Here is a 16,292-nt window from a genome sequence, read left to right as displayed (position 1 = left end):
TGATTGCACAAGAATCTTGATAGGAACTTGTAGTTGGATTGAAAGCAATGTGCATGATTTCTTTTCAGCGGATGAAACCACGACGACTTCGGTGGCCAGCGAAAACGAAGAAACCGATACAATCAATACACGAACCAATGGTGATACCGGTAAGCGATAACTAAAGCGATACCTTTACTTCACTCTTCGGCATTTCACTTCTGGCGTACACGTCAGATGGAGACACACAGAGCACACTTACCGATCTCGTGCGCGGCACGTTTATATGTATAGTATGTAATAAAAGGATGTATTTTATTTTAACAAAACCAAAATCTAGTCATGAATAATATCACGTTTGTTCAAGTCTCGAGCATTGTCGCGCGATAAAATAACTCATAATTTTTTGCCAATTCTACTATTCGTGCTTCTTGCGCACTAATAATAAGCGACACGAACGTTTATTTCTCATCGCGCAACGCTAATGAATAATTTATTGCGGTCATCTATATCGTACGTGTTTACGTTGGGACGATCACCTTTATGAATATCGAACAACCATTGACGCGCGCACTTTAGAAAATCGTAGAACAGGAAACGTCTGAGTACGTTGATTATAGTCTCTTACCATCCCCTAATTTCGATACGAAGCTGTAATCTTGTTCGGTTTTTCATAGCCAACGAGAGTGGCATGAATTTTAAACAAGAGATCCTTCCAACTCGTTGAACCGTTACAAATTTCAGTTCGACCATAGAACTCGCGGTAATTGAAACGTCGAAAGACCACGAGACGTTAAAAAATTCTTTTCACGATATTTAATGAACCGTTCCAAGGGATCAAGTAGATCGCGGCAACAGTTTTCGAGGGTGGCTTCGCGAGAAATGATTTTTTACTCCGAACCGTGACTGCCACAGGGCGAGACTTATGCTCCCCAAGTGTATGGAGACCCTCGTGATTTATCGCCACCAGTTATTTATTTCCAACCCTTGTTCTCGTCTTCCAACCGATTTAAGTTTAACACGTTCATCCATCGTAATTCTCATTTTCCTCTGACAGGATCCACGCGTCAACGTAAATAGAAAAGATGAAGCATCCCGTTAACTTTGGATTTTCATTTCAGCGAACGAGACCACGAAGACGATGGTGGGCAGCGAAGATGCAGAAACCGAGGCAACCAACACGCGGAGTAACGGCGATACCGGTAAGTGATAACCGAGGCGACAGCTTCTCTTTTGCTTTGCTATGTCTCGCTTGTGGTGCACACGTCAGATGGAGGCACACCAGGTGCATCTATCGATCAGATGTGCAGTAGAAACGAAAATCTACTCTGTCTACATATATTGTTATACAGTAAAAGAACTCGTATTGTAGCAAGCAGGAAACATCCCTCGTACGATTTTAGTTGAATATTTCGGGAATATCGCTTCGATCGCGCATTGATATTCGTGAATTTTTGTTTTCGAGGAGCGATATTAGCTACGTTCAAGGTCCGATTGTTAGTTTACGCGTGTTAAAAGATGATAGGGAAACAGCGTACGTTTTGGTATAAAGCATTGATTACCTACTCGTACCTTTTCTCGATTTCAATACGGGTTCGCAATCTTCTTGGGGAGAATTTTTCACAGCCGACAAAAGAGGCATGAATTTTAATCAACGGATCCTTCCAGCTCGTTGGAACATTGAAATTTCGTTGTTGGCATAGACCTCGCGATGATCGAAACGTCGGAAGAGCACGGGATGTCGGAAATTCATTTCACTATATTTCACGAACCTTTCTATGGGATTAAGTACATCATCGCGACAGTTCGAGGGTGGCCTCGTGAAAAATTATTTTTCCACCGAACTGTGACCACCCCAGGACACGGACTTACGCTACCCAGGGGTGCGAGAATCCCCGTGATTTATCGTCATGGAGTATCTGTTCCTAACTTTTGTTTTTCCCTTGTTAGTGCTACAAGTTTGATACGTTTATCGATCATAGCGGATAATAGATTCCTATTCTGGTCTAATGGGATACACGTGTTACAGGTATTTTTGTGCGCCATCTAACGCGTTGAACAAATCAGATTGCACCGTAAATATTCGATAATTTTCCTAGACACATCTTCTAAAATTTCTTTTAAAGAAAGACTTTATTATTCGGTCTAATTTTATCGCGATGGATGTCGAGTCTCGGGTCAAAGTAAAATGACCAATGAGTTTGGGGGACGGGTATCTCAACGGCGATAAATGAACTTTGCACCAAAATTTCCGACTTAATTGCGCGACAGTTAATTATATCGGCGTCGTTTTCGAATGCTCGCATCGATAGCTCGAACAAGTAATAACGTATTTTACGGGAGAATTTCCTTCGTCGCTAGGTACGAGAAGCTGAATGGAAATTCGTGTCTGAAAGTGTTACGGAACGCAAACGCTGTGTCGTTCTTGATTAAGCTCGTTCAGCTTTATTCGATGGTTTCGTGCCAAAAACTTCGCAGTTCGTTAAACCGTAGCGGGGTTGGGAAGAATATTAGAAGTCGCCCTATTTGCATCGGAGATGGGCAGAATATTATCGAAATTGCGTCGTATAAAAATTATATGGCGATTCGGCAACGTTTGTTTATCTTAAACTCAATTCTGAGTTTTGAAGTAAGTCATTTTACATGTAATACAAAAACATGGTATTTTTTTCCTCGGAGAGTTATCATGGAATCATTCGTTGACGCGGGCGATTCCAAAAATCACAAAGCCGGGGTAATTCCACGGAAATGAAGGCTCTCACACTGATGAGATGAATTATCGATCCCACATGCACCGAAAGTACCACGACGTTGTTTTCATAAACGCAAACCGAATTGTCCGATTTTACCCGATCCCGATGAATCAGAACGAACTTATTACTCGGCCAAATAATTAATATCCCCGTGAAAGTAGTTAACGCATGAAATTAGGACGGGCCGGTGTAAGGTCGCCTAGGAAACTGGGTCATGGCAGGTGGCGACTCTCTCGGAGAGAAAGAGAGGAGTGTACTTTTCAAAATCGACCGCTAAACACTCGTTCCCGCTGATGTTCTCTCCTCGAGATCTCTACGTGCTACGATAGGGGAACATTCATCCTCCCCATCCTGCATTTTTCACACGTATTTCCGCGTGCTTCACCCGCGGAGATAGCAGAATTTCGTTCCGATAGTAGACGACGAATAATACCTCCGTATAATGATTTATTCGATCACTGATCGAGATAAGCTTCCATTACAGCAATAAGAAAAGAAAAACTCCGAATTTGTATCTCCGAAAGCTTGTATCCTCCCTGTTCTAGATGATTGGGAAACCATATCAGGGTACAAGAATTTTCTACAGAAACTTTTCTATGAAATTTTCTATGAAATTCTGTCCAAACTTCGAGAAACTCGTGGAAAAACGCAATATTATTTCCATAATTTATGATGCGATTAATCGTAACGAATAATGGTCTGGTAAAACGTTAATCTCGCGGGCAGGACAGGGTCGTTTCCAAATCAGAGTCGAGCCGTTCCCCGCGATAATAGTTACTCGGAAACGGGACTACGACGACGACGCGCTACTGGGACGCTCGAGTTCCGGAATCGGGACTCGTTCACGGTTAGCTGGTGTGCGCTACTATGTCGTATGCGTATTTCGAAGCCCGGTAGCGGGCTCAAGCTTGCGCCGTTTGGCCTTACTCGTTCTCGCTTGCACCACTCTTGAACCGTTCTCGCGTGCTTCGTCTCACCCTGGCCCTCTCCGTCGCTCGACCGCGGTGTCGGCGTTCTCTGTTCTCCGGGTTGCTCCCTGGTTCTCTCTCATCCCCAGTGCGCGCATCGAACCCGTCCTGGACGAAAGTCCTTCCCGCTCCGTCGCGCGTAGGACGCACGTTTCTTCCCGTTGGTCCTCTGGTGATCCCTCGTGACACAGGATACGCGTCGACTCGGTGGTTCCCCGCGTGCGTGACCGCGGGGACTGTGCTGGATCGCACGTCGTGCGTGGATCCCCCGGTGTGTGCCCCTCTGCGTGTTACTCGCGATCGAGCAGGTCGATCCACTTGGTACCGCCTGCGTGGACGATCGAAAGGAAAGTGAACGACGGGAGTCCGATCGGCTGGATCGCCAGCGAGTAAAGTAAGAGGCCGAAGACGACGAGTGCGTGGTAAAATTGAATGAACGTGGTCTTATGTGGGTCAAGACATCGGTACTCGTGGGATACGGGTGTTTAGGACTGTATCTTACGATTTGGTTTTCGAAACGGTCGGCGTTCCGTTTTGGGCGACGGCCACCCAAATCTGAAGGCAGGAAGTGGCCGCTGAACGCATCGATCACGATCTTCGGTAGGGTTTCGGTCGGGTATTCGAACGAAAGTCGAGACATCGGTGTCCCGTAGGATTCGATTGGTAAAATTTGATTGCAATTTTCTGTAGGGGTGCTGCGTGGTCTCCAATGGTAGTCGAAAGAGCGATAGTTGTGGGACTCAGGCTGTGCGACTCTGTTTCATATACACATGAGAAGATGAGACCCGAGAGAATCCAGTCCACTGTTTACATTACGAATACCTCTGGTGACCCTTTGGTCTCATCTTCTCATCAGTAGTTGTAGCTCCTTGCGGCCTAATAGAATTTCACAATACTATTGAAATATTGAACAATCGAAGTGTGAATATTCATTATTTCGAGGATATATCGTATTACAAAATAATATCGATATCCACGTGCATCGTAACGCACACTAGAGCCGAGGAGGTTAAAACGATGAAGAGGCGAGCGCGCGAAACGAGATTCGAGTGCGTTATCGAGGATGGACTCTCGTTTTATGTAAGGGATGCTGGTCCTCCACCAACAAAGGCGCAGTTCAATCTCCCCGTCGATCCCTTCCGCCTCTCCAGCGATCGATCAAACCGCGAGGACCGACGTATTAATAGCCGTGGTATATATTTACGTGTGCAGAAGCGGACAAGCGTCGCGACGCGGAGACAATTCCTTTTTTCTCTGTTTTCCGCCACGGTTGATACGCAGAATTTCTTCTTTTATGAATCGTATCAATAGAGGGTGACCATTGTTCTCGGCGTCTCGATGTAACGAGGGAAATTCCACGGGGTTGTTTTTCCCTTTCCTTTTTTGGATTTTTATGACGTCGTTACGGGGCTGAGGCGCTTCTAGTGTTGCATCGAATAAAGATACACGCATTTTTGCTCTACTTTTGAAGCGTTTCTCGCGCCGAATAAACGGTGTCGTCGAAAGCATGGAAAAGAATTATCGTAACTTTAACAAAACATGATTTTTCGAGGAAATAATTTATTTCTCAAATAATAAAATGAAATTCACCGGATAGAGCGTGGAATTTTCCAACCAACTCGTTTCCAATTTCGACGTAATGAAACTATAGTTGCGAGGCTCGTAGGACAACAATTTGGCCAATTTGCAGGCAAGCGTACGTAGGAGCTTCCGAGGAACTCGTTCGACCAAGCTGCGATACCCGAAACGATGCACAGGCCAAATTGCCCACGCGTATTCCAAAGTATGCAGCTTTATACATATACGCGCAACTTGCTTCGCGAACGATTAAAACGGGTTACATAGAGTGCTGGTTATCGAATTACGGTGATTGCGGTATTCGGATACCGTTGTTACACGTAAACGCTTTATGCGGCGTTTCGTTCTATCGCGTTAACGGGTGTCTCCGAATCTCGCGACGTTATCGAGACCGCACCCTTTGTTTCTCCCTGGGCAATACCTCGAAAATCATTCCAGATAAGGATAATTAGTTTCCGTTCCTTAACGAATCGACGCGCACAGGTCACAGCCAAGCAGCTAACTTCCAGTTTAAGCGAGACTCCTATTTAGAGTATTTTTATTTCTTACGTAGATCGCGATCTCGGTTCGTGCACAGTACACCGCTGTAATTTTCTTTACCATTCATCTGTTCCTTCCATTATTTTCTTCGCGATTGTCGCGATTAGGAGCAAACGTAGAGTCTACGTTGCGGACTATCGTGCAGAGAAGTCCGACGCGATTCGCGCAAAGGAATTAATCTTGAGTTTCAACGGAAACTAAGTGTCCCGAGTACTATAGTCCAAGATACATAGCATCTAGCGAGTGTGCGAACAACACCGTGTAGCCCATCGAGAGTTCTGTGCGAGTTTAGAAGCGTCCCAACACTGGTTGCCCATAGACCTTGGAAGATTTCTGCACGGTTTCAATCTTTAAATGGACGTTGAGCATTTCTTGTGAAGCAGGATCGATGTCTCGACCTTCGTTCGCTTTAAACAAAAAATACCCGGTTTTGTGGCAATCTGTGAGTTCGACCAGCGACGTTGTTAATCATTCCCACCCATTTCTCTTCAGTTCGCTGAAATAGGGGTGTCCATACGAGACGTTTAACGCCGGAAAGAGAATGTCGTTGTTCTCAGGAGAGAGAATCGAAGCTGGTTATCGGCACGACAAATGTTTGCGGTGAATTGGATAACGGTGCTCTGTTAAGACGCAAGTTCGACACGCTAGGGGACGTATGTCAGTGATAGGTGCGCGATTACGTCGAGAGTTGTCGTGAAAAAGTGAACGAATTCGGCTCGAGTGCGAGAGGACGCTTGGTTCACCTTGTCGCAGCAAAGACACCGAGGTCAACCTGTCGCTCTCCGAGGTGGTGAGCTTGCTGGGCCTCGCCGACGACGACGAGGTCCTCGCAGGCACGTCCGAGGAAAACCGGAAGAGAGCCCTGTGGCAGTTCTACTCCACGGGGATGCTCACGCACAGTCACAGCGACGGGGAGTTTCCAATTTATTCCCAGGGTGAGTGACTGAAATCCGTCAGAACGTTCCCGTGTTCTTTGCATGATTCAATTTCACCCTCCAGTGTCCATTTCCGGAGGCGAAGAATGGAAAGAATTGTCGCGTCTTATAAAACTTGTATTACCGAGGGAAAAACACGGGGACGTTGTCGCAAAACTTTCTTAATAGTAGTTTAGAACGTATGTTTCTCGATTTTCGTAGTCGAAACCTCCATTCGTAAATGCTTAGTTTAAAAAGAAATGAAAAATTCAATGGCATGCATGCACCGCATATATTACATATTATATATCTCGTCGAACTTGTATATCGTTGCGTTACTCTGCCAAATTTCTTGTACAGAGTTTTGAATTATTACCACGTAAAAAGTTGCGCCACTTTCGGTTTCCGGTGTCGCAGTTTCTTCTTCGCCTCCTTTTTCGTTCAGATATTCGAGATTCCAGGCGTGCCTGGATCGAACCAAAATTAGGCCACTCGGTCACCCACAAACACGGCTGGCATTAATACTGATAAACTCATTAGGATCGGTACGATCGGATGACCCGATGGATCAGAGGTTCCCACTCGTGGTCCACGGTGCAGGTGAACCGTATCTTCAAAGAGAACCGAACCAATAACGTCGGAAACGTTACGAAAACGAGTAGATGAAAAAAATATCGACTAGTAATTTCAGCGGAAAAAGTTGGGAAACCCTTCGATGGGCTAACGAGGAAAATTCGAGATGTCGTTCGCAAACCTTCGCTTCGTCGGATCGAATACAATTTACGCAACGCCACGGAGAGGAGATTAATTGAAAGCTGGTCGAAGGGAGGAGAAAATAAAATAGAGCAACGAGAATTTCGTTGCGGGATCGCGACGAGAGACACTGCCAAATTTGCTCCGCTCCAAATGCGTGCAGTCGTACGCCACGGCAAAAATCCAGGCTCAACGAAAATCTACGTCACGGTGGAATGCATGCAGCTACGCGGTTGTTGCAACCGTTTCCTGCATCCTTCGCCGTCTTTCCAGCGACCCACTGAGAGACGCGCAGAGGATGCAACTGCGTAATCAATTTTTACACGGACTTCTAATTGAGCAGTTTTGCGCAAGGGAAAATTCATGGCTAATTGAATCGTTACTTCTCCCAACGATTGCGTCACGGACGCTACCGACGCGGTGTTGGCGATCAAGATTGGTGCGAACGGCTTCCATCGCGTCCTCCCATCGTTGTTTAACGTTGCACCTCGGTGGATCCTTCGACACCCAAAAATACTTGTTTATTTATCGTACGTAACACCGAGCTGAAACATGACGTCAAGTGGTCCACGATAGTCGGCTGCAAAGACTCGCGAGAACTGTTTGAGGACACGTAGAGCCTTTTTGCATGATGCTCGTCGCGTTAGCTATTGCTCTCCGTCGCTCGATAAAAGGAATCCGTCGAAAGAAGCTGATTTACGACGAAAGAATTCGCCACGCAGGGAGTATGAGAAAAGTTGCAGACGCGATCGAACGACTTCGCGTTCGAGTGGCTGATAAATCACGCGTCAAGCCTGATCAGGCCGAAAAGAAAAGCAATTTACATTTTACCTTCCGCGTCGTTTCATTCCTGGCAGCGGTACGAAACGTTGGCGAACTTTCAATGTTTCGTATCACGTTGATCGGCAACTCGGTGTTTGATGACTACCTTTGTCGTCAATAATCGTTGAAACAAGACATCGCGATTGTGAATTAGTGTTTTAGGGACTAGGAAGTTCGATGCCTGGAGGCGATGGGCTTGCGACGACAGGGTAGACTTGCGCAATAGGTATAGGATTAAAACCTAATTTGTTCTCGACAATTTGTGGGTTATTTGTGGGCAACCACGTACATTTTCAATGAACGAACCAACGACAGAGTCCAATAAATGATTGTTCCATGAATAAAATTTAGGGATGAAGTAATTACAAGCTTCGAAAGAGTTTGCGACTTTGATTTCCCACGTGACGAAGAGGTATGGAAAGAAGGAGGAATAGATTTGCGACGACTAGCATACTGACGCTGGCGAGGTGTCTGCGGAATACAAACGAATCCCCCTTTCACATAAATCTTCTTCTGCCCTGACGATCGCCGTGCCTCGATACTATTTTCACCGCTGAAAAACCGACGAGTAATGCAACCTCGTGTTTCTCGTACTTTCCCTTTCTTCTCGTTTCTTTGTGTCGAAGGTCGAATACTTTGATAGCGAACTTCGCTACCTGTGTACATCATTCGAATAAATAATGCATCATCGGAATCCATCGCTGGCTCTTAATAAATCAAAAACTCGAGTAAGTTAGCAACATTCAGGAGTGAACGCGTCAGTCTACATTACGGCTGTTTCAGCGACAACGAACGACTTCATTTCCACGAATCGCGTTACGTATCTCGCGTGTCAGAATTCGTCTTCGTTACTTTCGCACACGGACGGGAAATTTGGTTCGTGAGCGCGACACGCGTGGAGCATTATGGGAGCGCAAATGAAGTGCGTTCTCTGGAGAATTTCATTAAAACCTGGAATCGGCGGACGTGAATTGGACCAAGTATTCCTGGAATAATTCCTGTATTTACTCGCATTTGCGACGTAGCCTTTAGTTTTTCATCTTAGAAGCACAAGATGGACAGCTTTGAGTCTGTCTATCCAACTCCATAGCGTGTTCGGTAACGACAACAATGAAAAGATCCTCGATGAAGCGAAACGTATCTTAATTCGAGGATGCGCCGTATCGAGAATGCAAGAAGCAGCTCGAGGCTGGTCGAAATTAGCGGTTTCGCAGCGAGGAGACTCTTAACCGGAAGGGGGATTAATCAGATTTGCATGTAATCAGCGTGCAACCCGCGGGATGAATATTCAAAACACACATCGGGGCGTTTTCCTCGATCCGCGAAGCGCCGTGGCATCGAGACCTCGTGCGTTAGGCTCTGTGTTTATCTGCATTCATGGTTGTCGCGCGTAACTGCAGATATATCATTACCGGCGTTACGTTGGTGTCGTATCGTTGCAACGTGGAAGAGTAGCGACCGAATGTTGCGTTTCCGAAGAACGAGTTACGCTTGCTCGAGGCGGGATCGGTAGTCTTGCGTGAAAGGCGAAGGTGGACGTAATTGCAAAGTGGAAACGGAAGAGGTGGGCCACGCGCGTTTAAACTTGGACGCTTGGTAACGCTTTCGGTTCGAAGCATCGCCGGTAAAAGTAAAATACCGACCGAAAGAGGTGTAGGGAACAAGCATTTTCCCTTCCCTGTATAAAAGTCTGTATAAATTCATGATCCGACGCTGTCCGACCGACGATCCAGCTAAATGCAACGTCCTGTAAGCTTAACGTCCACATATGGCCGTTATTTCCGTTGAAACGAGAACGAGAGTGCGGAACAGTGAAAAAGTGTGACACTCGACGTCGAGGGAAAAACTGGTCGGGCATGGAACGAGGCGAGTATATAATTTCGCAGCACGAGGAATGCGGGGGATCAAAAGGGAAAAGTGGGTCCACCTCGTTCGTTTCCGCGGTGTCCCGTTTGGACACTCGCGATGGAGCCTAGTTCCAAGAAAGCTCATCCTCTTAGTAGCCTGTTAAATATTCACGGGAATCCCCGTTTGAGCGCGCCGTTATCCGGCCAACGTGTTTGCGGGACCTCCGATTCCTCTGCATACGTGGACAACATTCTCGCCTAAATAAGAATGTCGAATAACCGGTTAAGGATAAATAATAAAATTGTAAATGCGTTAGCTATTTCACGATGCCGACCGATAAAGCGCTGGTTAGAACTTTCGAAATATTTTTTATCTTATCGTTTCGAACCTTCACTCAGATCCCGTTCATAGGAATATGATTTGATAGAACATTTAGTGGCTTCATCCGTAATTTATTGTTCGAATAAATGTTTGCTCATCTTTGTACTCTCGGGGCTTAAGCTAGGAACCTCTCGAGAACCAGCTGCTTTTTCTGCTTCAACGTGCGCGAAACAAAGGACGTGTTAAGATTTCCTCCTTGGGAATTACGACGCGCGCGATTAAAAGGGCAGCTCGGTTTCGTTAAACCTTCAACTGCAGCCTCTTGTTTATATGTCTGTGTAGTCGTGCTTTATCCAACGTTGCTTAACGTACGCAGTAGCCTCTGCTTCTTTTTTAGCTCGGCGTAACGAGAGACAATTGGACGTTCTAATCGATTCAAATTGCAGTCTTGCAGAATCGTTTTTACGTTTAGCGATTGTCGAAGGTTCGATACGGTTTGAATGAACAGAATTGTTGAATCGAGCAACTCGGAATGTTATGTTTAATAGAACAACATACGAAAGTACAAAATTTTTGATACGTACGGTATTATCATCTTATTATTAATTAGATTACAATTTATATTAAATAATATGATATCTAAATCGATAGAAATTTATGGCGCGATGGAACGATGATATTAAATCCAAAAGTTTATTTGCTTTGCGAAATCTTCTCAGCGACCCCAGCCACCGCTGCAAGAGAAAAATGCAACGATTACACCCCGTTCCTTCGCTATTTTCTATCAAGGCTGGATGTTGTTACTTTACCCAATATCGGTGTAGGATACGGTGGGCGATGGTTGTTGATCCGGTGGATTGAAGTTGTTATCGCCACCGCCGTCGTTTTCATCGTAGTAAGGTCTTCCAAACCAAAACGCTCGATTTCCACTATCCTCAGGGGCGGAGTACTCCAAATCATCTGCACTCCCAAACAAACATTTTAGTTTATCTACCGCCAACATTTATCAACTTTCTCGTATTACGTTGTCAGACGTGAACTCACTTTGGTCGAACTGAGGAATCGGTTTTGCACACGCGAACACTATCGCGAAGGAAACGATCGAAAAAAACAGGAGACTTTTCTCCATAACTTCAACTTTAAGAGCAACGTCGCGCGCAACCTTCGTCGAGTTTTCGTCTGAAACGTGGCAAACCCGGCCGGTTCTTATATACGGTTATGTGGGCTACGCTGTGACACTTGGAACAACATGGAACATGTTAATTCTTGTTTGAAAACGCGTTAAAGATGACGAATGTCGCTAACGAGCAGGGCAATCCCGAAAGAGTGGCGCGGCGGCTGCCTTCTCGTCGCTTGTATCGCATTCGAGCAGAAATCGTTATACTTGGGTGGCAAACATGCAAAACAAGCCATTTAAGGAAATCTTTAAATCTTCCGACTCTCCTTTGTTGGCTGGTTTGAATCAAGTTTAGATATTTGTAGGACCAGAATCAGTTGCTTGTATCGTTTCTGTGGCTTTTCTATTGTTTCCATTATCTGAACTGGTCAGGTGATGTTGGTCTTCGCAGGGTACTGCGTTGATATAGTAGTTCAAAGTACCAGAACCGCGGAGCTCCAAGACTCCCTGCAGCAATTGTAATCGGATGTACAACTTAACAACAACCGTGACGGCCTTTATGGAACGAGAATTTCGCAAGTTTCTGTAGGGTTGCTAGGATCAGGCGCTGTTGCGCGTTTAATTGATGCAGAAGTTTACCTCCAACGCACACAATTTCGCGAAGCAAATCTCGACAGAGGTGATTGCCCTTCTCGTTAGTCGATCGAGGAAAGCAAGCGCGAAATTTGAAGTAGCGCGGAGCCTAAAAATACATCGTTTTTGTACGCGTTTCATTACTAGTTTTAGCACGTCGAGCAAACCTCCCTTCCTCCGATAGCAGACAAAAATAAATTCAAAGACACTCGATATATTTTCCACATATCGCTATTTTTAAAATGTTGCATTATTTCTACTTGGACGTTAATCGATACCGACCGCAGTTATTTTTAATTATTTCACTCCCGTTCCTCTGGACACTGCGTGTCGTGTTCTTTTTTTTCTTCTGTCGTTCTAATTTGGAATTCTTGTCAACAAGATTCTTACGCGAACCGCCTACCGTGCTTTGTTAACTTCGTCTTCGAGTTTGCGAAACGCGACGGTAATTTGCAAAACTAATTGTCAGTTTCCGTTATCAGGAAGGCACGCCTAGCGTCAGGTTTAGTTATCGGTGGTCGTGCAGACACGATAATGGAGTGCGTGCGCGCCTAAGTAGAAAATTACTCTAAATCGGGAACGCGAATGATAATGAAAGCGACACTAATTTGGGAACGATAATTGGCACTGTATTACGATAACGTAATTAACAGGCAATTCCGATAAGTATACGTTGTTGCGCGTAACAATCGTTGACAACGAAACGCTAGAAAATGCTCGAAATCGAGCAACCGTGTTACATTCGATGGTCTCTTCATCGGTATTCCATAAAAACCGTATCACTCCTTAAACAAGTGAACTCGAATCGCGAAGCTCCTAACGGTGGCTGAGAAGAGATGCTTCGTTAATCGATTATCGTTATTAGGTTACCGCTGACGAGCGGTTCGGAGTAGTTGGTGAGCCCCTGTATCCCTCTCTGTGACGTTCAGCTTTGTTTCCTACGAGAACTCGACGAAGGAAGTCGGTGGCTGATTTCGTTCGGGATCGATGAAAATGCTTTTCGCGACGTGCGTTCGTTTAGCTGCGCGATTGTTCCAGCTTGTCCTGGCCGAGCGGAAAACACGACGTCACGTGCCAGTGTCGTGAATGGACGAACGTTCATTGAATAGTTAAGATCTGCTGGCGCGCTTCCGCTGGGAAGAGCGAAGCGCGTTTCGTGCGGGTTTTGTTGTTTCGTCGGGTAGCCGCTGTCCCTCGTTTTTCTCTGCACAGACTCGACGTTTCAAATCAGAGCTGGGCGAAATTCTTATCTGCATAGAAGCCGTAGCAGGAATGCTCGTGCAAATCATTCTCGTGTATGAAATTTCGGGTGTGTCTGCCTTGCAATTGTCCTGTAATGAGCGTCTCGTCTCGCGTACTTTATTTAGTTTCAATTGATTCACGTCGTCGGAGACTGCACCGTGGCTTTGCGTCGTACCGAATTAGCGTGTTATTCGATCCAATGAAGTCCGTAGGCTAGCTCGCGTAATCGACGTGAGAGCCACCATTGTGGCAGATAGTTGGGCGATATGTACATCGGAACGCTTATTGCGATGTATTGATCCTACATATCCATCCACACGCTTATTTGCACCGATGCAATATTCAATTCGATCCGACGAGACGCTAAAACAAAGACTTATCGGCTACTTAACGCTAGGATATCTGTCTTCTCGCTTCTACGATAACTAGCAAACTTTACACGGAGTAATAGTCGAGTGACATAGTAATCATCTATTCTTTGCCCATCTATTTGTAAATAAAGCAGAGGAACATTAAACAGGTTGAACGCGATTAATAATCGCAATGACTCAATCAACCGTCTACTCTTCGTCATGGAGGCATCCCTTTGGGGTGCTAGTAGCCTAGAATCAAGTTCGGAAGATAAAGCACCGTCAAATAAATCGCGCAACGGGACGGCCAGAGAAAATGAATCACCTGCAGCGTACGTGCGCGACACGAAGCGCAATCTCCGCATTGCGAGCAAGAATACTCAACGACCGTGGTATCCGTAATGTCAACAATAACCTACGAAGGATCGATACTCTAAAACGCTCTCCCCGAAGGTCTCCGGTATGCATGCAGCTTCCATACTTAGCACGCTACCGCAGCAAGCGATGGAAATTATAGCGACCGATCGGAGCGATTCATCTTCGAGCCTGTTATCAAAGAACGCTATAGAGGTATTGCTCAGGGTAGAAAAAGAATGGACGAAAGGGTTACGTCCCGCAATAAATCTCCTCGCTCTCGTTCCTGTGGCTACGAGTCGTTGATTCTGCGGGCGATCCTCCGCGAATACTTAGGGCCGGGCATTGTTCGGTCTCTCGTCATTTTTTCTTTATCGTTTATGTAAATTTATTTGGGTATCTACTTAACCGATCATCTCAAAATATGCGGGAAAATTAATTTACCCCAGGCTTGAGTTATTTAATATCAGTCCATTGGCAACCATCGTATAGGATTAAAGTGGTTTCGCCGGAGTACCTTTTGTAACCTCGAGAATCCCGTTGTATAGCGCCAGGGCGAAGTTTAGCGAGTGAGGCTACTTCGTAATCTAATCCAAAATTCCTCGGTCAGAGCATACATTTCCTGGTTTCAGGCTTTTCAGCCAATTTGCTAGCGCGATCCGTTTCTTTCGTTCGTCTCAGGTCGAGTCGAATCACGTTCCGTGGCCCCATCGACTTCGATGAGCACTTTGGGGATCCGAACAAGTCCCTGAGTGGTGCGGCCAGTAATACTCTTTCCTCGTCGCGAACCCTAAATTGGCCGAGTGGAATTCTCAGGTGGGAGAATCGTTTAATCGATCGAAGCTGTTGAGAGTTGGAACGCTCTGTCTTGCAGGACGCAAATCCTATTTTTATTTTAAGTATATAAACACAGTTTTCGTACGGTTCCAAATCACATCGAAAGGACACGAAAATGGGACATGGTCTATACCGACCATGCGCTCGAAGTTTGTTGATGTTTTTCGTGCATGTGTTCTTACGAAACGACGTTTCGAGACTGTTTGCGACGAGGTGACTTCCGTGTTTGAATTGGCATTATCTAAGGATGTTACGCGATTCGAAGAAAAACATGTTTGCTGTTCCCATTGGCGTTGCGTTCGAGGGCGAATCGCAGCGTCGAGCGTGCATGCGATGCAGTGTATGCACTCGAGCAGAAGTTAACGCACCTTAGTTAACGCCGGTCATGTTTGGCCGTCCGCACATGTGACGAGTGTACATAAACGGAACGCGATCCTCCGATTGAAACCTCGCATTAATCGGTCGCTGCGAAGTTTTCCGATGCATCCTACCGACGATAACAATTTTTTCCTCGTTGTAGGTGGTATTTGAAAGTCTACGAGTGCGCAAAGTGCTATAGCAAGGCGACCTCGACGGTGTCAAGGTAGCGAGCTAGTTTTGGCGTTGCTAAAGCGTTCGTGATCGCCGCGTGTAGAATTTGCATCGTTGTAACCGACGGAGTTATTGTCGTACCTCGGCCGCCACCGCCAAAGTCCAAGTAGATCGCAAAAAGGCTAGTGGAATTTGCACGGGTCTCGGACTCCTCGTGTAGTACATAAAGATACAGGCAACAAGAAACCGCGTTACGTCTGGATCTAAGAATGCCGAACGAAACCGGTTTCGTGTCATAAGAAATGGCCAGTGAGCGCGACTCATCCTGGCATCGAGCACGTGCTTTTCACTTATCTAAATGAAATCCGTGCAAACGTGCCGCGAAGAACAATCCGTTCCAGACTCGCGATCTTTTATCGAACCTCTCCCTGCCTCCATTCCTCCTCCGTCTCGTCTATAAATAATTTCACGGTATCAACAGAATCGATAAACGTCGATTGTAATTCACTTTTCTAATCGCGACTCGTTCTATAAAAAACGTCTCTCGGCTTCTTTTTGCACTTCGATACGGCCACGATTATTATTAACCCCGTTCATCGATCACACCACGAGCACGAGGCTCCCGTGGAGCTTCGATAGTCTGTGCAGAAAAACTTGAAGTCGTTTCGGGCTCCGTATCTACCGACAGATTAGAAGCAATTGGTAGATCCCGGAGCTAACGAGCCGAAGAATTCCCTTTTTAAATTCCAGCT

The 16,292-nt window shown here is 45.8% G+C and overlaps 2 protein-coding genes across 3 annotated transcripts in view; one reads left to right on the top strand and one right to left on the bottom strand.

Moving 5' to 3' along the window:
- The window catches only part of LOC128881550 (phosphatase and actin regulator 4), a 225,043-nt gene that overhangs the window by 3,239 nt on the left and 205,512 nt on the right, over positions 1-16,292 (top strand). The window contains exons 3-4 of one of the 2 annotated variants that reach the window (XM_054132705.1): positions 69-149; positions 1,101-1,181. In XM_054132705.1, the coding sequence (XP_053988680.1) occupies positions 69-149; positions 1,101-1,181 (162 nt within the window). Of the gene's footprint in view, positions 1-68; positions 150-1,100; positions 1,182-3,849; positions 4,301-6,310; positions 6,754-16,292 lie in introns of those variants that run through there. The other variant, XM_054132709.1, reaches the window with a different exon arrangement.
- Positions 11,009-13,100, bottom strand: LOC128881564 (uncharacterized). The gene is made up of 3 exons (XM_054132756.1): positions 11,521-13,100; positions 11,286-11,436; positions 11,009-11,210 (listed from the first exon to the last, which is right to left on the bottom strand). The coding sequence occupies exons 1-3, from the start codon at positions 11,603-11,605 to the stop codon at positions 11,192-11,194; spliced, it is 255 nt and encodes an 84-aa protein (XP_053988731.1). The 5' UTR covers positions 11,606-13,100; the 3' UTR covers positions 11,009-11,191.

The sequence above is a fragment of the Hylaeus volcanicus genome, chromosome 8 (assembly GCF_026283585.1).
Source record: "Hylaeus volcanicus isolate JK05 chromosome 8, UHH_iyHylVolc1.0_haploid, whole genome shotgun sequence".
Taxonomy (NCBI): domain Eukaryota; kingdom Metazoa; phylum Arthropoda; class Insecta; order Hymenoptera; family Colletidae; genus Hylaeus; species Hylaeus volcanicus.
This window is presented reverse-complemented; position numbering and strand designations above follow the sequence as displayed.